The sequence below is a fragment of the Vipera berus genome (genome assembly GCF_964194415.1).
Source record: "Vipera berus genome assembly, chromosome: Z".
NCBI lineage: Eukaryota > Metazoa > Chordata > Lepidosauria > Squamata > Viperidae > Vipera > Vipera berus.
The window spans coordinates 79,194,295-79,216,373 of NC_138205.1; the positions used below are offsets into that span (position 1 = coordinate 79,194,295).

The 22,079-nt window shown below is 36.8% G+C and overlaps 1 protein-coding gene across 3 annotated transcripts in view; it reads left to right on the top strand.

The window, feature by feature from the left end:
- Positions 1 to 497: 497 nt before the first annotated feature.
- The window catches only part of TOPBP1 (DNA topoisomerase II binding protein 1), a 50,525-nt gene continuing 28,943 nt past the window's right edge, over positions 498 to 22,079 (top strand). The window contains exons 1-15 of one of the 3 annotated variants that reach the window (XM_081343176.1): positions 511 to 538; positions 681 to 837; positions 2,357 to 2,444; positions 3,992 to 4,126; positions 4,566 to 4,709; positions 5,267 to 5,448; positions 6,262 to 6,455; positions 8,997 to 9,176; positions 12,814 to 12,983; positions 14,680 to 14,843; positions 15,546 to 15,778; positions 16,399 to 16,694; positions 19,062 to 19,234; positions 19,733 to 19,944; positions 20,869 to 21,167. In XM_081343176.1, the coding sequence (XP_081199302.1) occupies positions 2,364 to 2,444; positions 3,992 to 4,126; positions 4,566 to 4,709; positions 5,267 to 5,448; positions 6,262 to 6,455; positions 8,997 to 9,176; positions 12,814 to 12,983; positions 14,680 to 14,843; positions 15,546 to 15,778; positions 16,399 to 16,694; positions 19,062 to 19,234; positions 19,733 to 19,944; positions 20,869 to 21,167 (2,463 nt within the window). In that variant the 5' untranslated portion in view covers positions 511 to 538; positions 681 to 837; positions 2,357 to 2,363. Of the gene's footprint in view, positions 539 to 599; positions 886 to 2,356; positions 2,445 to 3,991; positions 4,127 to 4,565; positions 4,710 to 5,266; positions 5,449 to 6,261; positions 6,456 to 8,996; positions 9,177 to 12,813; positions 12,984 to 14,679; positions 14,844 to 15,545; positions 15,779 to 16,398; positions 16,695 to 19,061; positions 19,235 to 19,732; positions 19,945 to 20,868; positions 21,168 to 22,079 lie in introns of those variants that run through there. The other 2 variants (XM_081343178.1, XM_081343177.1) reach the window with 2 other exon arrangements.

Consider the following 22,079-nt stretch of genomic DNA (forward strand, 5'->3'; position numbering starts at 1 on the left):
GACAAGCTCAGCGTCCTAACCCACTGAGCCACCGTGTTCTTTAGTCTATGCCAATTCCAACCGATGCACATTGCACCGAATCATTCAAAATCTGAATACGCCCTCTAGTATTTGTTTTTGCAGTTAATTCAGCAGCTCTTATATCCCCCGAATACGATGGGAAAATACTGTTTCCTTAGCTGCGGGTATGATTGCTTTCTTGCACACTGCATGCTGCCCTTTAACAAATACTTCCTCAAAACAAACTCAAAACAAAAACTCACCGGAAGTCTTGCTTAAATTGCATAAAATAAATCCCGCCTCTTAACGCTTAAAGGAGCCACAAACTCCCGGAAGCTTTTTTTTTTTTACAGCCCTTCTCCAGCCGTTTCTGCGGCGCCTTTAAGGACAGCTCGGCTTAATTCCTATAGTCACGTGACGATGCGTAATCAAGAATGGCGAGAGGTTTAGTAGCATTTGGCGCATGCGTAGTTTGGCATCCTGGTCTTTTCCCGCCAGCTTTCAGAAGATTGGAGTTCTTGGCAAGACTACGAGGAAGGTAGCTGACTGAAGGCCGGAGGAGGAGGGGAGCGGGAGGGGGAGGGGGGGAAGAGGTAAGATTTTTTTTTTTGCCTCACACCGCTTCTGCCTTCCTCTCTCCCCTAAATTCCCTGTTTTTCTCTGTCTCCCCCTTTTCTTAGAACGGTTCCTACTGCGGTTTCTCAGGTTACGGGCGGGAGAATGCAGGATCGTCCACGTCTGAGACTAGGGATAGGTGTTTCTGTGATAAGTCAAGTCGCGATCTATCTCGGATACTAAAGCGTTTGAAGCGACTTTATTTGATCCGGAGCCTCTCAAGTGTGTGGAACTATATCTCCCACCGTCACCTTCATAAACTTTCAGCAGGTGACCTGCTAACTGGGAATGATGGGATGTGTGTGTATAGATAGGTCCACACATCTGGAAGGCCCCAAATTAGGGCAGGGATGGCACAGAAAGAAAGAAAAAAACGAGTTGTAGGACTTCCGAAGAGTGAGAGGGAGGATCCCTCTTGCCTGTCTAATCTCATTCATCTCCCTGAGACTTTTTCCATTTCTGAGATGGTTTCACACCTACAGCAGTTGTAAAATATAAATCTAAAACCATGCTGCTGCATTATTATATCATCTCTCTTTCCAATATTTTGCATGATAAACAGCAGAAAAGGTCCTGTGTGAGCCACACAAAACTCAGAGCAAGTTTTTAAAAATGATTACTCCTGCATGAATAGCCATATGTCAAAATCATATGCTAGTCCCAGCAGATTTATTTGTTTATTTCCATTATTTAGCTGGGGAGGGAAAAGGATTGATAACAGTGAGTATGGGAAACTTTGGGAACCCTTGAGCTAGATTACAATGATTTGCAAACACACACACACACACACACACACACACACACCTGATTTCCTATTTCCTTCTGTACTCTGAATGATTTTATACTTGGGGAGCATTAAACACCTACCCATATAAAAAAGGATGCTACAATCAGCTGCTTTATAAAGGAAAAAAAAGGAATACAATACAAAAACTAGAAAAATAATCATTTATTTTCTTCTTTATTAGATTTCTATCCACCCTTAATAGAGAAAATTAAGGTCCCATATATAGTGCTCTCTTGTATTTTCTCTTGCAGCAGCAACTCTGTAGGTTTGTTCGAGAAATTATTCCAAAGTTGCCCAAGTAATAATTATTTTACAGGTAGTTAATGTCAGTCGAAATGTTTTTAGAGGATAGGATCAGTCATCGCTGATCAGATTTGTGATTTTTGTCTGTACAAGTAGTCCTTGACGTAGGACTATAATTGAGCCCCAAATTTTTGTTGCTAAATGAGACAATAGTTAAGTGAATTTTGCTTCACTTTACGACCTTTCTTGCCACAATTGTTAAGTGAATCTATAGTTAAGTTAGTAACATGATGGTTAAGTGAATCTGGCCTCCCCATTGACTTTGCTTATTAGAAGGCCTTAAAAAGTGACCACCCAGGACACTGCAATCATCATAAATATGAGTCAATTGCTAAACATCTGAATTTTGACCATGTGTGTGCTGCAACATTCATAAGTGTGAAAAATGGTCATAAGTCACTTTTTTCAATGCCGCTGTAACCTCAAACAGTCACTAAATGAAGTTGAGAATTACCTGCATTTTAACAAATGAAAGGTGTTTTTTAATATAGTTCAACAATTGACCATTATTTGATTCATAAAAATATTGACAGTCAAACCACCTAAAATGTTCCTTGGATATAGTTCTTTAAAGATGATTGTTCCATTGGTCTGCTTTTTATTTATTTATTTTTAAAAAACCTAATGACTTCTTTCTTTTTTCTTTATTAGTTAAATAATGAAAGGTAGCAAGGAGCCATATTTTGTGAAGTTTATAAAAACTGCAGAAAGCTCAGAATTTTTTCTTCAAGCCCTTGAGGTATGCTTATTTAATGTGTTTTTAAACTATCTGGAAAGTTAGTTATAGTCATTAAATGACTAGTTATAGTCATTAAATATATGTTTTTATAGCAGGAATTTCTTAGTGCTCTTTTTCTTCATAATAACTAGACAGGAAGAATTTTGGTATCTATTGTTATGACTAACTGTCCCATTGATTTCAGTGGGTCTATCCTAAGTGCAAGTGAATTGAATCAAATGAGATTTGTGTATTGAAATATTAAACAGCAATTTTGCATGAATAGGTATAAAGTAAGGGACGCAGTGGCTCAGTGGGTTAGGACGCTGGGCTTGTCGATCAGAAGATTGGCAGTTTGGCGGGTCGAATCCCGAGTGCCGCATAGCAAAGTGAGCGCCTGTTACTTCTGCCAACCTAGCAGTTCAAAAGCACGTAAAAATGCAAGTAGAAAAATGGGGACCACTACAGTGGGAAGGTAACAGCGTTCTGTGCGCCTTTGGCGTCTAGTCATGCCGGCCACATGAAGATGGAGATGTCCTCGGACAAGCGCTGGCTCTTCGGCTTTGAAACGGAGTTGGAAATGACTAGCACACATGTGCGGGGGAACCTTTACCTTTTACCTTTAAGCATCTTTAGTTTTAAATATAATTTGTTAAATATAGTTATATGCCTGAGTGTTCTGGAAGTTTTGGATGTAGTGAAATCTTGCTCTACACAGGCAATGTTAATGAAAGAAAAGCTTCATATAAAGATGTATAATTCTTTTTCTTTATAAAAACAAACCATAGGACAGTAACTTGATATCAGATAATTATGAATATGGTCAATGTTCACAGCAAGAACTAAAATACAACTTTATTGAGAAAGCCTGAGAAATATCAGTTTCAACTTCCTGCAAATGCCTGCAGCATTTTTGATTATTATAGGAAAAATATCTCAGTGACAGGTTTCCTACTGAAAAACTATTTTGGGGGAATTTTCTACTTCCCTCAATAAAAAACATTTTGTACAGTAATAACATTAAAGCTTGGTTAGTCTAGTAGTTCAGGGGTAGGCAACCTCATCTCTTTTATGACCCATGGACTTCAACTCCCAGAATTCCTGAGCCAGCTATGCTGGCTCAGGAATTCTGGGAGTTGAAGTCCATGAGTCATAAAAGAGCCGAGGTTGCCTACCCCTGGTCTAGTTTGATGTAGTGTTTAAGACATCAGGCTAGAAAGCAAGAGACTAGGAGTTCAAGTCCCGCCTTGCCCATGAAAGCCAGCTGGATAACCTTGGGCCATTCACTTGTTCTCAGCCCAACTCACCTCACAGGGTTGTTTTGGGGAAAAGAGGTGCAAGAAGATCTGCTAGATATGTTTGTAGCCTTGAGTCATTTGTAAATATAATAAAGGCTTGATAGAAATAAAGAAAGTGAAAACTGGCCTTGTTCATGTTTACCATGGTGCACAAATCCAATTTGGCTCATGATCTGCTAGAAATTGGATAGCAGTGATTTTGAGAAAATTGCTTGGAAGTAAAGAGGATGCTTTTTGCATTGAGTTATTTGCTGCTTGTGTATTTTGCAGTCCATCAAAGAATTTCAGTCAGAAGAATGTCTTCAGATTCTTGATAAGGAAGCTGCACTTAGAATACAAGAGCATGACAAATCCCTTTATATATGTGATCAGTTTAGTGGGATTGTTTTTAATCATCTTCAAAAGGTTTGCATTTTATTTATATTGTTATTTTTTGTCATATCTTGGTAAAGTGTACCTTTGAAAATTATATAAAAAGTGGAAAATCAGTAGAGATATAAATACTCTGTCATCACCGGGAGACAAAATTGATTTGATGACACATAATCAGATAAATTACAGGGTACTGAATTTTGTTGCATTCCATTTCTGTATTTGGCTATTGAACAAATAACCAATAAATTATGATGGGTTAAAATTTTAGTGCCAATTTTTCTTTCTACCATACTTCTTGAAGAATGTGTATTTAGTTAGAAAAAACTGACTATTTGAATTTATTGATCTTTTGAAAAATTGCCAAGCTACTTGCATGGATATTGTTTCAGATAATAGTACATATTAAGTGGCTAGGAAATTGCTTTGTGAAAAAAGAACTCTATTAATTTTCTTGCTTTAACTTTTTCAGCTTGGTTGTAGGATTGTGGGGCCACAGGTGGTTATCTACTGTATGCAGAATCAACGATGTGTGCCAAAGGCTGATCATCCAGTATTTAATATGACAATGGCTGATGTAACAATATCTTGTACAAGTCTTCCAAAGGAAACAAGGGTAAAATATTACATAGAATTCAGATTCAGAGATGAGGTTTATCTTCTCAATGTTTATAAAGTTATGTCTACTTCTAGCCAGGTACAGAAACATAAAATTCAAAATAAAAGGGATCAGATTTCTTTATTATTTTACCTAAAACACCTTCAACCAATAACTTCAAAAATTCTTCAATCCTACTTTTACACATAAGTTGCTTTAGAAATAAATTGCCTTAATATATTTAAGGTATAACATGATTGGTTAATAGCATTTATCCTTGCTTTGGCAATAGAGCAAGGTCCTTTTTAAGTGACATTTCAAATATTTGAAGATTTTTTTTTCTTCTCAGTCCCAAGTTACTTATTCTCAATAAGTTCTTTTACTATTTATATAATCTTCCGAAGTTTATAACTTTTCTCCTGAATCTTCTCAAATTTATCAGTATAAATCAGCAATAGAACACTCCTTGTTGGTTTAGTTACACTTCTATGAAAATTATTGAAATGTGGCATTGCTTATATTGAAGATAATATTTGACTTGTACTTTTATCTACTAGTGTTCTTTTTTCCCATAGGAGGAAGTCCATGAAAATGTACAGTTGATGGGTGGCCGTGTATACAGAGATCTTAATGTATTAGTAACTCATCTTATAGCTGGGGAAGTTGGAAGCAAGAAATATTTAGTTGCTGCTAATCTTAAAAAACCCATTTTGCTCCCCACTTGGATAAAAACATTGTGGAATGAATCACAGTGCAGGTAAGATAATTGTGAACAATTCTGACCTGCAATATCTTTTGATAAAGAATTAATATTCTTGTTACAAAAGAAGCATGCTTTAATGAGAAATTTTACAAAGAACAAAACCCTGTTGATGGGGAAAATATAAAAATGTAAGAATGATGCCCTTAACATCTAAATTTATACAACCAGATCTGCATTCTTTTCAGTTACTTAAACAGAACTCTTACTAGAATAATTAGAATAATCAGGTCTTAAGTCAGACCAAACATATGCTTGAGTGCAAGCTCCAGTGTCACTCCAAAAGTTCCCAACAAATTCTTATTTTTAATGGGAAGGAGGGGCGCTTATAAATGTATGGAATAATCTTACTAACTATAATGTAGGGTTTTTTTCTCTCTGTCCCCTTGAGACAGCTTTGTGCAGCCAGTTTCTAGTAGTTAAGTTCCTGCAATTTTCTTGGCATCACTTTTGGAAATGGTTTGTTCATGCCTTCTTCCTAGGAATGAGAGAAAATACTGGCCTAAAATCACTAAGGTATTTTTATGCCTAAGGCAGGACTAAATTCAGAGTCTTCCATTTTGTAATTTGATGCCTTAACCACTGCACCAAACTGGCTGTCAATTTAATTTATGTACATATAAATTAAGTTAAGTTCTGGTCTTACGTAATTTTTGGACTCTGGTTCCAAAAAGCCTTATTAGTTAAAATCAGAGTAGCACACCTAAAATAGATGCATTAACATCATTGTCCGTACTCAAATAAATCTGCATTCATCACTGATTTTTCCAAAGAAAGATTAAGAGACATAATTATTCTTGTTTTCAACAGGATCATTAGATACACAGATATAAATATGGGAGACTTCCTGTGTCCTCCATTTCTTGGTTGTACAATCTGCGTAACTGGTTTAAGCAGTATGGATAGACAAGAAGTCCAACGTCTCACCACTGAGAATGGTGGTCAATATACAGGGCAACTGAAGATGAATGAATGTACACATCTTATTGTTCAAGAACCAAAAGGTAAACAAGAAATCTTTGACATATATTTCTGGTTAGGTTGAGTTCAAGAGGAGGTTTGTATTTGTAAATATTTGCAGGCTGAGATTCAGATTTCACTTTGTACTGAGCTTAAATTTTGAACGTAGAATGTATCATATTACTTTCTACTGGACTTGCTGCAAACAAATTGTGTTAGTGATATTTTTGTGTACTACTTCAACTGACAATGGACAGTTTTTTTATGGCAATGAAAGTAAAAATGTCTTAAACTTTATTTAGAGTTCTTCAGATACCGTCTTTGGGACGCAGTGGCTCAGTGGGTTAGGATGCCGAGCTTGTCGATCAAATGGTTGGCAATTTGGCGGGTCGAATCCCGAGTGCTGCGTAACAGAGTGAGCGCCTGTTACTCGTCCCAGTTTCTGCCAACCTAGCAGTTCGAAAGCACGTAAAAATGCAAGTAGAAAAATAGGGACCACTACGGTGGGAAGGTAACAGCGTTCCGTGCGCCTTTGGCGTCTAGTCATGCCAGCCACATGACCACGGAGACGTCCTCGGACAAGCGCTGGCTCTTCGGCTTTGAAACTGAGATGAGCACCGGCCTCTAGAGTTGGAAACGACTAGCACGCATGTGCGGGGGAACCTTTACCTTTTAAATACCGTCTTTATGTTAAGGTTGCATTTCTGAATTTCATGTGACTTTCTGCCCACTTTCCCTGGCATTTATTAAAGGGATTTTGATATTCAGGAAAATAGAAGAAGTCTATAACATAATTAGATTCATTTTAAAATATAGTTCATATATTCTATTAAATTCCTCCAAATCATGCAACAGAATTTGGAAGCATATTACATAAACGCAAGGTTAAAAACTATAATAAAAGCAATGATAAGATACTTAACCAGAAGGCTCCATACATGGAACAGTCAGGTAGAATGCTAAATACAATTATAGACCAACATAAAGGGGTAAATTTTTATAAACTGCTTGAAAGCTGTAATGAAGGGATGTGGCACATTCCCTGTGTAGGAATGACAGACTATATCTAACAAAGTCCCTATTCTTTATGCATGCCTACTTGTATTATAGATAGGACATAAGGAAGGCTGGTCACTGACTAATAAATATTTGATTACTTGTAAAGAAGGCTTGGAAGTATTAACATGGAAAAGATATTTTGGGTAACTCAAGCTAAAAGTGCTCAGAATTTAAAAGATGATGCCAGCATTTTAAATCAAACCTGAAAACACATCAGTGACCAGTATATCTGATTACAACTCTCCAGAATAGCGTGATTATTTTCCATATGGGCTTAAATTTCTGAATCTTCTTTAAAAGAAAACTTTAAAGGATGAATACATTGTAGTTAACTTAGTTTGGATGAATAAGATAAGTTTGTCCTCTTGAGATAAAGCTGCACATTAGGCTACTGAAAAAAGTAGCTATTGACATTTTTTTCTCCAGAGTTTTTTTTATAGTTCAGGTATTCTGTATAAAAACAATGGCAATTTTGAACAGCAGCCTGCTAAATTGAAATGATAGACTATGGTGCCTGCATTTTCACATTTATTTAGCAAATTACATTGATCTGAAAATTAACACTGGAACCTAAAAAAAAAATCAAAACTGTGACCTTGCACAGACCTCACTTTTGGCAAATGAAAGGAGTCTTTTCATCTGCAACCTAAAAATCTATTTTGAATGGTTGGAAACTTTCCTTAAGGAGGGGAAGGAATGGAGCAAGATTTATAAATATAAGGTTCCCCTTTATGTTGCTGGGAGTGTTCAGAGAGCAAATTCACACAGGTGATTTTCCTATCAGTGGGAGTAATTTGTGGATCCAATCCTATTTTTTTCTATTTGAATCAAATTCATTGCAAGGTGATTTCATGGACATGTTTCAATTTTTGTGTTTTGAGTGGATAAAATGTAAAACCAAACAGAAAATAATGCTGAAACTCGTTGGTTTTTACTTCATGATATTTTATTAATGAGCAGGTAGGGCGTAGTAGAGAGGCATTCTGTACTAGCAATACATAGCATTATCCAGCCAATGATGTTGCAGTATAAAGCCTATTTTTGTTAGTAATATATTGCCATTGTGATGATCTAATTATATTTAATTGCATGTGCAAAAAGGCTCAGACACAGCTATATTGTTCCAATGCCAATATATGGCCAAGGAATCATTTATAAAAGGAAAATGTAAGCACTTTATATTTCATTGTAGTCCAAAAAATAAGTTTGTGGGCACAGTCTCTTAAGTTGATTTTTAAATATAAATAGAATAGGATCTCTAGGATGTTATCTAATAAGTACAGTTGGTAGTTTTAGAGTAAGGAGTCTTTCTTTATTCCAAACTGCCTGCCACAGTGTTGTACTGTAGATAGTTACAGAACAAAGAACCAATTGGGACAAAGAGATTTGGCATATTTATTTAAGAAAATGTCTATAAAATCTTTAAAAAGCTTGCTCCGTATATTTCATATGCTCATGCAGTTTACATGCTTCAGAAGAAATGTAACATGTATTATTTGTTATTATTTTGTCTCTTCTTGGGAAAGGCCAGAAATATGAATGTGCAAAAAGGTGGAATGTTCATTGTATATCCATGCAGTGGTTTTTTGACAGCATTGAAAAGGGATTTTGCCAGGATGAATCAATGTATTTGATAGTTCCTAGCACAAAGCAAGATAATGCACCAAGTACTTCAACTCCTACAAGTCAAGCTAACCAGACAGACAGTAAGTAATACATAAAGGGACAGATTTCCTATATGATTTAGATTGTATAATTGTTAACTGACTTAAGATTCCAGCATTTATTTGTTTTTAGGAAAATACTAGCCCATAAATATTTGGAAGGTCTGGATTATATTATGGCTGTTTACTTTGGGATGCTATGTTCAGATTATTTTTGTTACATTTTTTAAGTAGAAGAAATGAATCTTCTAACCAAGTACAAGAAACCTTTGACATATAACCATTGATTTAGCAACCATTCAAAGTTACAATGACACTGAAAAAAGTGATTTGCAACCAGTACTCACTGGTTTGCAACCATTGCAGAAATCCCACAGTCATGTGATCAAATTTCAGGCGTTTGGCATGTATTTATTTATTATTTATTATTTGGATTTATATACCGCCCATTTCCCGAAGGACTCAGGGCGGTTTACAGGGCAATTAAAACAATACAATATACAAAGTTAAAATAGAATTAAATTAAATAGCCCCGAAAATTAAAATTAAAACTAAAAACCCAAATCCTCAGTCCAGGCCGGCAAGCTCGAATAGCCAGGTTTTTAGGTCCCGGCGAAACGAGCAAAGGTCGGGGGCCATCCAGAGTTCCACAGGCAGCTGATTCCAAAGGGCAGGTGTGCCCACTGAGAATGCCCTCCCCTTGGGGGCTGCCAGCCGGCACTCCCTGACCGGCGGCACCCTGAGGAGGCCCTCCCTGTGGGAGCGCACAGGACGATGGGAGGTTGATGCTGGCAGCAGGTACTCCCGAAGATAATTTGTGACAGTTGCAGTGTCATGGGATCATGTGATCACCTTTCTGAGAAGCAAAGTTAACAGCAAAGCCAAATTTGCTTAACTGTGTTATTAACAACTGCAAGTGATCCACTTAACAACCATGGTAGACAGTGTCATAAAATTGGCCTCACTTAAAAACTGCCTTACTTAACAACAGAAATTGTGGTCCTAATTGTGGTCATAAGTTAACTACCTGTATTGTACCTCAACTCATCCTTTTAGCCACTCCCTTATCAAAATATTCTGTCCACTTTTCATCTCCCAAACTGCAACTTTCTATGGCTACTGAGCATGTTCAGTCCTCCTTGATGAGTGTTGAGTATTTACAAAAAGCATAACGTATGATAGTTTTGCTATAAAAATAAATGTAAAAAAATAATTATATACCGACATCAGCATATAATAATTCATATAATAAGCTGAATCATGGTAAGACCGAATAGCTTTGGATGCGTGGTGTTTTAGGATTCTGGACTTTAACATCTTTAGTTCTGGATGGGGTTGTCTGCCCTAGGCAGACCTGATCCACAACTTGGGGATTTTCCTGTTCAAAGAGCAGATGGCAGTCATGGCTAGAAGAGCCTTTGCACAACTTTGTGTTGTGAGCCAGTTGTGTTCTTTCCTGGTTTGGGAGTTCCTATACTCAGTTACTGAGGCCCCATTTATCTTATACTTGGACTGTTGAAGCTTGCTCTACATGGGGTTATCCTTGAAAAGTATTTGGAATCTACAGCTGGCATAGAGTGCGGCTGCATGGACAGTTCTTGAAGCCCCTAGGGTGGGCCATGTTGTACTGCTGTTGCACAAACTGCACTGGTTGCCAGTTTGCTTCCGGATTCAATCCAAGGAGTTGGTTCTTACTTTTAAAGCGCTTTCTGACTTGGGTCCACTTACCTGAGGAACAATCTCACGCTAATGGGATTGGGTTGCCCTACTCATGCCAGCAGAAGGAACAATCTGTGGACCCTGTTGGTCAAGGAATTCGACTGGCAGGGTCTAGAAGAACCTTTTGTGCCATGACTTCTACCCTTGGATCATTGTGCCAATTTGAGATCTGCACTCCTGGCCTTTTAAAAGGATCCGAAGACCTAAGTCTGCCAATGGACCTGAGGTCACAATGGGGGTATATCATTCTGGATATGGTTAATGGACTAAAATAAGACTCCACCTCCTGATGTGCATCTTGCTCCCTTCCCATCTTTATTAATTTTAAGTTAATTTATTGTTTCTGTTTATTCTTTTAATGTTTCATATAGTTGCTTTTATTGATTATAAGCCACTAAAGTTACCTCTAAGTGATATGGGCAGCAAACAAATAAATAAGGCTGTGCATGATCTTTAAGAAAGAGGTGCATCATGTGGAAATGCATTTGAAAACCTCTTCAAATCAATAAAGCAACATCTTTTTGCACCCATATGAGCCCCCAAAGAGATAAAATTGTTTTATTGATTTGAAAAGAGGTGTTTTAGACAGAGTCTACAACAACTTGCAGTAGCCAAATTGCCCGCAGCCAACTTGCTGCGGCCAATTTGCCACAGCCACTCACCATGGAACAACTCAATATGGCCAACTCGCCATGGGACAAGAATTACACTAATATCAAAGAAACAGTGGAATAGAATCATTAAAGAAAGGATGCCAAAGAAGGGACAAAGCATAATGTGAATGACAAAAATTAAAATATTTTTTAAATTATTTTAAATGATTAAATTGAATAGTTGAATTGTCCTGCAGCGAGTTTATCCTGTAGTGAGTTGGTCATGGTGAATTGTCCCGCGGCCAGTTGGCTGTGATGAGTTGGCCATGGCGAATTGACCGTGCTGAGTTGACCATGTCAATTTGGTTGTGAGTTGGTTGCAGCAAGTTGTCCAATTCCGTTTTAGACATGCTCCTACAAATTGCAAAGTGTATCTTTCAAAAGATTTGAAGAACTCTAGTAAATAGCAAGATGAGTTACTTGACTCTGTAGCTATGATTGAACTACATTTATCAGTATCTTTTTTTCTTTGATTTTATTTTTATTTTATTTACTTTTTATTTATCAAATTTGTATATCCATCTCACCTTTGTGACTGGGCGATTACATTGGTTGCGTTGCTGCAAATTGAAATTCAGCTAACATTTTCAGAGTTACAAGCTATTTACATCAATATATAAAACAGTATCACTACTATGGCCACAATTCTATCAAAACCAATGCGAAAAGTTTTTATTGAAGATAAGTTAAATGGCTAATATCTTTTCAGTGAAGGAAATTACTTGTAGAACTATGAAAAGCATGTCTTACAAAATATGTTTATGACAATATATGATATCATTACAGTGAAATTCTATGCATGACATTCTATCTCTTCATGAGGGCTAATGTAATATAAGAGTTGTTGGATTAAACCTGGGGACGCCATGGAAACTACAAGATGCCTTTGGGTCAGTTTCTTTCTCAGGCAAACTATTAAGGATTGTTGTTAAGGAATTAAATAAAAATAGGTTTAATATAAGCGAAGTTGAATAAAGTAAATCCATAATTTTTCCTCTTTCAGTGTCTTGCTATTTCCTTTTTTGAGTATTTCCTAAAAATAATGTTCATAACCTGAAATAATGTGTCCTGAATAATGTAAGCATTAGAAAATACCAAGCATTCTTTGCATGCATTGATAGTAAACTATGTTGTACTTAGCATAACAGAAGGAAGAAATTAATAGAAAATGAAAGTTTAACTAATGTCCAGTATGATTTTTACTCTTGCTTGATCTATGAAATGAGAAAGTAAGTTGTAGTTGATATATTGATGCAATTTTCCATAATCATTCATAAATAACTTCTTCATCTAAATTTTATTTAAAGGTCGAACACTTTCGGATGTTAGTCATATTTCAAATATCAACCTAAATGACATTAATGAGAGATCATGTAGTTCTGTTTTGAACAGCAGACTGGATCCTCCACCTGATGATCTGAACAACTTGAATATTAGTTCTTTGCAAGCACGTGAGGATTTACTGGATGGATGCCGAGTATGTTTAATAGTGCATGTTCAATTGTTAAATTACCCAGATAATTCTATAGATCTTTAGAATTTGTGGAATTATATTTTTCATGAATGTTACTAAAGAGAATCTGATGTTTCACCTCTGAATAAGGGGTTAAAAGCAGTTGTCCATTATTATTGCACCTCTGACTGAAAAAGAGAAGGCAAAAGCCATTAATTACAAACTGTTAAATTATTTACTTTTTCCATGGAATGAATTAAATGCAGTTAAATAACATATTTTAATGTAATGCCACATTGATAATATAGCAAACTAAAAAGGATCAATAGTAGGAACATACTGCAGAAATGCTGAATACTGTGTTGTGCTAGTACCAGAATAATATTTAGTAAATAGTAATGAGTTATGACAGCCAGTGTAGTATAGTATTTATAGAATCAGGTTAGAAATTGGGAAACTGTAAGTTATATTCTCCCCCGGATTACCTTGAGCCAGTCATAGGAAGGAGACAATGACAAATCACTTTCGAAAAACAGATATGATTGAATGAAAGAAAAAACACTATACTATGAACAATACCAAAATGCTATAGATAAAATTTGAATGATGCTGTAACTGAAAGGATGTGGAGTTAGTGCTCTCTGAGTTTGGTTGTTTGTTTGCAGACGTGAGGTTTGCTCCCTGTTCGTTTATTAGATTAATTTATTAATTTATATGTCCATCTAAATCATACATGGTGATTATGTGTAACAGCTTACCCTGCTAGTGTTGATGGGGGTATGGTTTTCCTGCTAGTTTCTGGATTAGGGTATTGTTCAAATCTTGATTACAGGTAATTAATGAGTTTTTCCTTGTGTCTTCGTACTGCTAGTTGGTGTTCATGGATGCACTCTGCTAGTCTTATGCCTGTTCTACTTAATGGCTATTACAGTCCTTATATTCTATGTTATACATGACTCCTATTTTTTTTTTGTTCTTGGGTTTTAAGAAATTGAGTTTGACACCCCTGAGTTAGACAAAGAGATATGTCAGGCTTCTATTTTTGGGTGTCCAGAGAAGCTCTGGAGGATGAATCCACTAATTCAGGGGTGTCAAACTCAATTTCACTGAGGGCCGCATCAGTATTGCGGTTGCCCTCAGGGGGCTGGGTGGGTGTGGCCTGGGTGGGCGTGGCTAAAGTGTGTATGGCCTACTGGGTGGGCATGGCCAGCTCTAAATCGTTCGCATCAAGGGTGCCTATGGGGGCCTGGGCAGGAGTGGGACAGATCTGAGGGTCTCTGGCAGGAGGAGGGTCTCTGGGCTAGGGCCAAGGCAGTGGGGGCCGTTCCCTCACTGTTTCCAGGATGGCTTCGCGGGCCGCATGAAACCACTTCACGGGCCGGATCTGGCCCCCGGGCCTTGTGTTTGACATGTCTGCACTAATTTCATCCACAACTTGATTTGACCTTTCTTGATTTATAGTGTTCCTGGACTTTTGAGGGGATGTCCAGTTTTTGTAATGGATTGTGTTTACTGGGATGAAAGTTTCTTTGTCCTCTAGTAATTCTCTGGCTATTGTGTAAATTATGTCTTGTCTGATAGCCATGGTGTGACCTTTGCAAGCAAACAACCAAGGACTCCATAGTTCATCCCTGAGTTACTCTTCTCTATTGAATATGGAGTATCTAATCTGTCTTAGTGTTCCTATTTTAGTTCAAATATTTTTCTGCTTTTCTTTTAGATTTATCTTTGTGGCTTTAGTGCCAGAAAATTAGATAAAATGAAAAAGCTGATTAACTCTGGTGGTGCTGTTCGTTTTAATCAACTAAATGAAGATGTGACACATGTCATTGTGGGGGATTGTGATGATGAATTAAAACAATTTTTGAAGAAGACAGAACGGAGGTATTTATTTTTTATTTTTTATTTTTGATGAGTAGTTTTACATTTTACTGGCATTTTTTAAAATTAAAATATTGGTAAATATTTTTATCATTTTCTCAAAAGTAGTGAGGATATTTATTAATTTTTAAAAAAACATTCTGCAATGAAATATTTAAAACCAAGGCTATGTGGATTGTGGAATATTTGAATCGTCAGTTTGTGTCTTTAAAGCAATTCAGTATATTTGAATTATACTGCCAAATTGATTCAGTTGAATTCAAAAAGTGAATTTCATTTGAGAAAAATGGTGAATTGTTTCAGAGGTAATTAATTCATTTTCCCAATACAATGTGAAAAATCAATTTTGAGATTTGATCAAATTGCTGTCAGAGCTCTGAATCAAACATTTGTTCAACTTTATTTAAAAATATGTAGAAAAATGATTTGTAAGAATTAAAAGAATTAAAGGATTGATTCTCCACAACTGTGATCTCCAGAGCTGTGAGCATCTAATTTCTGTATAAACTTTAAGTACAGAAATATAGATTATGATTATAATGTTGTGATGCCAATATTTTCCCTGTGAAAATTACTGCCTTAAATGCACATAGTTAATGCCAAAAAAAATGTTTAGACCCAACTTTGTGTTGTGTGTTCTTACGATGTTTAGAAACTTTGCTTTGGTTTTCTACATGGTATAATTCATAATTTTTTCAATAACAGGCCACATGCTGTGACAGTACAATGGCTGTTGGAATGCTTTAGAAAAGGTTATTTAATACCTGAAGAGCAATATGCCCCTGCAAGTTATCAACAAGTGAATACTCCATCTTCTGAACCACCTTTCATCTCCCCAAAAAATAACATGTTGAAGAAAGAACATGTGAATACTGTGGCAGCTGCAGATACCGATGAAGATTTGCTATCTCAGTATGTTACTCATGATTCCAAAGTAGGTAAGGTACTAGTCCATGAAAAGCAGGGAGATGGACAGTGAAGCAGGCATGCAGACAGACAGAATAAATAGATAATCTTTTTTATGTCCATTAACCATCAAATATACTCCACCATCATCTGATCTCTTTGATTTCTTCTTAGGTACATATGCATGAGTGCTATACTTACACTTGTTCTTTTTCTATTAGTAGCTCATAGTCTATGTACAACTGCCCTAATTGTCCTTAAATGTTTTCTATTTCTTATTTTTCCTTTGGTATTTTGATAACCATACCTACTGCTCTTCAAGGATTTAATTTACAGCCTGCCATCTTTTTTGTGTAATTATCGTCTATCATCTTGCTTCTTGGACCATGTTGTTAGTTTTTTCTTACATGGAACTTTTTCCTTACTACCTCCTAGATTTTGTTTCTTCCATTCCCATCTCCTATTACAGAGCTACATTTCTAAAAATTAAATGATGTATTCAAACCAACTGATTTGTCAATTCCCAGAGGTAACAGATTTCTTACATAGATGATTGTTTAACCATCTATCCATATACAAAATGTGCCATAAATTCTTCCAGAATACTTCACTAATTTACTAAAAAAAAATTAACATTTTATTTATCTTCTAGCTCATTTTGATGACCACAATATTGATCACACTGTATTTCAAGATGGAAAAGAGGTCACTGTTAGTTCCTTGGCAGAGTCTTCTTCAGTTGTTGAAGGAGCCTTATTTAGTGGAAGGAAGTTTCTCATTCTTGGTTTTGGCAAAGAAGATGAATCTTCCATAAGAGCTCTGATTGAAGAGAATGCTGGGAAGGTTCTGCTCCAGGAAAATAAAGGAATTGCTGATTATGCTGTGGTTCCTCTTCTGGGAAACAAGGTCACATCATTTGTGGGAGATGTGGTTACAAACACTTGGCTGGTAAGAATAAGTTGAAAAATAATGTTTCCAACGTATGTTAAGCAAATAGCAAAACAATAGGCAATGGAAGTATTGTTGATATTTTAAAATTACTTTTGAAGAATAACATACCTCCAAATTATATATAGGCTAAATTAGGATTTGTCTCCAATTATGGTCTGGTTTTATTCTTTCTACTTTAATCATTGAGTTTCTATAGCTCGCAGTCGGTGTTGACAGGGGGACAGAGGTCGACTCCGAGGCCTCTCGTTTGTGGAGTTCCTCAGGGGTCGGTCCTCTCGCCTCTCCTGTTCAACATCTACATGAAACCGCTAGGTGAGATCATTCGTGGTTTTGGAGTAGGGTACCATCAGTATGCTGATGACACCCAGCTTTTCATCTCGACTCCAAACTGCTCAACCCGGACAAGACTGAATGGCTGTACATACCAGCATGCCAGGATACTCAGAGCATTCCATCCCTTAACATTGGGGGTGAGTTACTACCCCCTGTTGATAGGGCCCGCAACCTGGGTGTCCTCCTAGATTCACAGCTATCCTTGGAAGATCACATAGGAGCTGTGACTAGGGGGGCCTTCACTCGGGTTCGACTGGTGCGCCAACTACGACCCTATCTGGACCTGGATGCCTTACGTACAGTCACCCATGCACTTGTGACCTCTCGCCTTGACTACTGCAACGCTCTCTACATGGGGCTGCCCTTGAGAGCCACTCGGAAGCTTCAGCTGGTGCAGAGTGCAGCTGCACGAACACTTTTGGGGGCTTCCCGATACTCCCATATCACACCTCTCCTCCGTGAGCTGCACTGGCTTCCAGTTGCCTTCCGAGTGAAATTCAAGGTGCTAGTGATGACATACAAAGCCCTACATGGCATGGGTCCGGATTACCTACGGGAGCACCTACTGCCAGCGTCAACACCCCTCCGTCCTGTGCGCTCCCACAGAGAAGGCCTCCTCAGGGTGCCACCGGTCAGAGAATGCCGGCTGGTGGCCCCCAGGGGGAGAGCATTCTCAGTGGGTGCGCCAACCCTCTGGAACTGCTTGCCTACTGAAATCCGGATGGCCCCCGACTTTCGCACCTTTCGGCGCGACTTAAAAACCTACCTGTTCCAGCAGTCCGGCCTGGCCTAATAGCTCTTGGGGTTTCATTTGTTTTTTACCACTGTTTAACTGTATACTTACCTTGCTCTGTACACCGCCCCGAGTCCCTCGGGAGAAGGGCGGTATATAAAAACAAACAAATAAAATAAATAAATAAAATAAATAAATAAAAAATATTCACCCATTAAGCCCCAAACACCAATAGAACACTGTTAATAAATCACTGGGTATTTGAATAAAATAGCTACAACAATTTTATCATTTCTAATGCCTCAGTTTGTGTCAGTCGTTAGAACTAAAATTAACTTTAGAGAGCCACTTTGATGTAGTAGTTAGGAGGTACAGGGTAGAAACCAGGACACTAAATTCTACTTCCTCTTGGTAACTTTGGGCAGTCATTCTCTCTTAGCCCTGGAAGCAAGCAATGGCAATTTACTTTTGCAAATGTTGCCAAGAGAACTGCAGGGACTTGTTTAGAGAGTTACCAGGAATCAGCGCTGATTTGAAGACAAAATTTAATATAATGCTAACTTTAATTCAAAAAGGGACGCGGTGGCTCAATGGGTTAGGATGCTGAGCTTGTCGATCAGAAGGTCGGCAGTTTGGCGGGTCGAATCCCGAGTGCTGCGTAACAGAGTGAGCGCCTGTTACTCGTCCCAGCTTCTGCCAAACTAGCAGTTCGAAAGCACGTAAAAATGCAAGTAGAAAAATAGGGACCACTACGGTAGGAAGGTAACAGCGTTCTGTGCACCTTTGGCGTCTAGTCATGCCGGCCACATTTATTTATTTATTTTTTATTTCCATTTATATCCTGCCCTTCTCCGAAGACTCAGGGCGGCTTACAAGCTTAGCAGTAGCCTTCATTCTATGTATATGCCTGCTTATTAGGGCTTTCACACACACCCCAAGCGGCATTATTACAAAGTCAGCTTATTGCCCCCAACAATCTGGGTCCTCATTTTACCTACCTCGGAAGGACATGACTATGGAGATGTCCTCGGACAAACGCTGGCTATTCGGCTTTGAAACGGAGATGAGCACCGGCCCCTAGAGTTGGAAACGACTAGCACGCATGTGCGGGGTAACCTTTACCTTTAAATTTAATTCATAAAATATTTGCAATATCATTTGTATTTAAAAATAACAGTTTAAGAAAGCATTGTTGTGTGCCATTTGTATGCCACTTGATCCTTTATTGTGTCAGACTCTTGTATTACTATAGTTGAAAGTTTTTCTAACTTGTTTAATGCCTTGTGTCATTATCTAAGGTGATGTGTATAGAACAACAGACCCTGATAGATCCTCAATCAAGTCCACTTTTCATCCCGGTGCCAATAAAGGAAGGAGCCACACCATTACAAGATTGTGTGTTGTCTTTCAGTCAGTTTAGTGGAGCAGAGAGAGAATTTTTAATATATTTGGCAAGTCAGCTTGGGGCAAGGTCTGTATACCGTTACTTTTTAAAATGTTCTGGTACCTCTATCATATTAAAAGAAAAAGAAAATGAAAATGTATATGCTTTTTCAAAAAGGCTAGTAATACATTAAAAAGATTGTTCTGTATTGAAAATGTCTTAGAATCCCTTGGTTTTCAAATATGTTTTAGTTTTTAGTATGGAGGTTTTATTGTACTAGGCCAACTTTCTCATAGTGAAGGGCCTTGTAGTCTATCAAACCAGCTGAAGACCATGTTTCTGTTCTGGAAGTAACATATCATGTTAAATCATTATTCTTATCTGGCAGATTTAAAAGCAAAAACAAAGGAAGGATTTTCTTGTTATTAAATAGAAGCCACTTTAAAAAAAAGATTGTTCATGATCTTGTATTTATTTTTGAAAAAATTAGTTAAGGTCTTTTTTGACAAGATAAAACATTCTTTGCTAGTTTTTAAGAATAATATTGATACTTACGGAAAAAAGCATTTTAAAATTTCTTTTTAGAGTTCAGGAATTCTTTGTGAGAAGAGCCAACCCAAAGAAAGGAATGCTTGTCAGCACTCATCTGGTGCTAAAAGAGCCAGATGGTTCTAAATATGAAGCAGCAAAGAAGTGGAATCTTCCTGCCATTACTATGGCTTGGCTGTTGGAGTCTGCTAGGATGGGGGAAAAAGCTGCTGAAAGCAAATTCCTGATTGAGAATATAGGCAACAAAGGTTAGTTGGAATGGAGCTGCATCTGTGTGTGTGCTGAGTAGTGCACATCTGTGTAAACAATAGAAGCATTCATATATTCCCTCAGTCACCCCATCCATAAGCATTACATTTTAAAGAAAAATAACATGTAAATATTTTTGATTGGTAGATTGCACTGATATTGCAGTAGGTCAGGATGCTATTAATAATTGGAAGAGTCTTGAAAAAATGCAGTTGGCCATTCTTTCCTTTTTGATAGAAGTATCAGTTGTATGTTTTGGATCCACACAATAAACATGTATGAGACATCTCCCTGGTGCTACTCTGTACAATTTTCACCAGTGTTTTTTCCTCACTCATGAAATAAATACAGTGATATACCAGTTTAAATCTGTCACATTCTTCCTAAATGCTCAAAGTCATTCAGTAAGCGTTGCAGTTGAATGACATTTGGCCCTTTAATCCAATGCTTTTTACAACAGGATGTCTTGATTAGTTTGCTCAAAGGTGGAACAGGAGTTAAACATAATCATGCAAACATTTAAAGGTGGTTACCTGGCATGAAGCAGTGATTTCATACTTGACTTGCCTGACCCAGTTGAATTTTCTGTTTATAATTAAATAGATTGTATAATATTTGCTACAACAATGAAACAATATGTTGGTATATTAGCATGTTATGAAAATTTATTAGCTAAAGAATATGTCTTTTTAGCACTCTGGGAACATAGTATTCACTTTTAAAATTGAAAGGGCGAACTTACAACTCTTATCATTTATTTTGTTATATTTACTGAACATAATAAAGAACGACCAAGGTAATTTTTATTAGGGATCACTGCAAATTGTAGCATAGAAGACAATATTTTTCTCTTATTATTTATTGTAATGAAATGTGAAATACATACTAAAATATTTTTAAATTATGCTTTAAATTTTTTTAAGATAAACAAAAGAACCTTACAAATTCTACAGAAGAAATGGAGACAAGTACTGCATCTTCAAATACACCTGATCATCCAAGTAGTGTTATTGAAACTGGAAAGATAACAACAGTGACACCTCTGGATGTGAATCGTTTCCAAAGTAAAGCTTTCCAAAGTGTTATTTCACAACATATTGGTAAAAATCCTAGCCCTCCAATTGGAAGCAAAGTAGTACAGAAGGAACCATCTCTGCATCTGGACACACCATCTAAATTTTTATCGAAAGACAAACTTTTTAAACCTTCTTTTGATGTCAAGGTAAATACTTTGAAAAATCTTGTTCATGTGGTAAATGTTTGAGAAAAGAGTTAACTATGGCTGTTATAATGTAACTATCAATAAGTATGAATTTGTTACTTCTAATTTTGCTTTTAATTTCAAAGCAAATGCTTAGTTTTAATATTAAGTTACTTTTTATATCTGTAGTTATTTATTTTACTTGAGTGAATATTTTATAATATGGGTATTTTATTTTTCAGGTTTGTATTATAACGTGACATTGATGTGATCATGTTGTACATAAGAGTTGATAAAAGTTGTCCTCTATAGAGGAAAATTAATATGTTCTAAAGTGTGTGTTTGTTGGTTGGTTAGGAACAGAATTAGAATATATTCTTCAATTCAGCATACTGGAAGGGCTGCATAACTGATCTGCTTTTCTCTTCCCTCTGGCAAGAAAGTTTGTTTCATTTGTACTTCAACTTCTGTGCTTTCCTTTTATGTTAGAAAAGCTCAAAATGGGATTGATCCAAAATTTGTGCTCCCTTGTTTCATATACCTAATTCCTTGCTTCCAGAAATGAGTATATAGTAAATGATGTGATGAATCCCAATCTTCTCTAACCTCCAGTCAACTAATTTGTTTATACCTGGGAAGTTGGTAAATGCTCTGGACCTCACTGGCTTTGAAGTGCTATAGTGAAACATTTCAATTATTTTGCAATTCCTATTTGAAATCATTAGATTTCTTAATCGAATTAAGAATGCATTTTAATTGAATCTATTCTGACAAAATCTTATCTTTAATTCAATATATTTGTACTTGTTGCAAAAATAATGATCGTAGGTTTTTTATCAGTTTATTTTATAAAAATGTCCAACTATTGCCTCAAAACACATTTTAATTATACATTCAATATTATAAATCATCACCAGAATGATATGCAGAATT